The sequence below is a fragment of the Festucalex cinctus genome, chromosome 16 (assembly GCF_051991245.1).
Source record: "Festucalex cinctus isolate MCC-2025b chromosome 16, RoL_Fcin_1.0, whole genome shotgun sequence".
Taxonomy (NCBI): domain Eukaryota; kingdom Metazoa; phylum Chordata; class Actinopteri; order Syngnathiformes; family Syngnathidae; genus Festucalex; species Festucalex cinctus.
In genome coordinates, this window is record NC_135426.1 from 17,661,680 (window position 1) to 17,662,857 (window position 1,178).

Sequence of the window (1,178 nt, forward strand, 5' to 3'; positions counted from 1 at the left end):
TATATCCAAGTTTTGCATGTAAATTGTTTATTTTGTGTTTTGCTGTTGACGCTCTGGTATATGCCATTGAGTATAATATTTGGTTTACTTATTGCACGATGGATTATTGACTTAATGCCCCTCCTAGACAAATTGCGTTGAAAAGAGAGAAAGCTAACAAATTTAATTAAGCACGGTTGGTGACAAACATATCTATAATATATTAACCCTAACCAGCACTGTCTGACATTTAACATGTTTCTATCTCCATGTTCCAGGTCAAGGTTTTGCTTTTGAGAGGAAAGAGAAAGTGAAGCATGACTACAACAAGTTTTTGCGAAAGGAGGAGAAGACGAAAACAAACAGGCAGAAGTCTTCGTCATCGCTGTACCACGACCAGTACCCGGAGCACCTCAAGCATTTGTACATGGCCGAGGCAGAGAAGCTGAAGAACGAGGCCTGGACTAACAGAGTGAACCGGCTCAAACTGAGAATGAAAGGACGGAGCCAGGAGAAACCAAAGGAGGACAGGATGGAGGAGAAAGTTGGTTATGATCCAGAAGGTACAGATGCACCTGAGGCAGAAAACACAGAGTCAACATCTGTAGCAGAAAGGTAAAGATTAAATAACTTCATAATCACTCGTTGTATTTTTCACCTGCTAGTTTGACTGTGTTTCTCTTCAATATTCTCTTTTAGCCTTCCACTAAGCAATCGAAGGAGGAAAAAGCTGGAGAAGAAGACATCCTACCAACGCTCTCTGGAGGAGTGTGAGAGGGTCCGCGAAAAACGGAGGAAAAAGAAAGAGGTCATCTTCACAATGTTTAACTTTCAGTTTTTCTGCTTCAATTTTTAATCTGTATTATTTATGCTTTGCAGGAGTTCCTCAAGAGCAAGCAGCAGCGTGAGGAGGCCGTGCGAAAATACAAAGAGAAAAAGCTGGAAATGTATCAGATGCTTTGCAAAAAGACCAAGAAGGGGCAGCCCAACCTCAATCTTCAAATGGACTACTTGCTTCAGAAGATCCAGAAAATCTCAGATACAACTCCAAAAAAATGAATCTGCTCCAGAAAGTGAACATTGAGGTGCATTTTTTACCACAAGATGGCATTGTGAGATAAGTTGACGAGGTGGCTCATGTATTATTTTGTGCGTTTACTAATAAAAGTGAAAATCTTCCCTGTTTAAAGCCATTTACC

General features: G+C 40.6%; 1 protein-coding gene across 4 annotated transcripts in view; it reads left to right on the forward strand.

Annotated features, from left to right (window-relative positions):
* LOC144003965 (thyroid transcription factor 1-associated protein 26 homolog) overlaps positions 1–1,172 on the forward strand; it is a 37,783-nt gene extending 36,611 nt beyond the window's left edge. For all 4 annotated transcript variants that reach the window (XM_077500748.1, XM_077500746.1, XM_077500749.1 and 1 more), the window contains 3 exons: positions 258–594; positions 679–787; positions 859–1,172. In XM_077500748.1, coding sequence (XP_077356874.1) covers positions 258–594; positions 679–787; positions 859–1,038 — 626 coding nt within the window. In that variant the 3' untranslated portion in view covers positions 1,039–1,172. The remainder of the gene's footprint in view (positions 1–257; positions 595–678; positions 788–858) is intronic.
* The last annotated feature ends 6 nt before the right edge of the window (positions 1,173–1,178 follow it).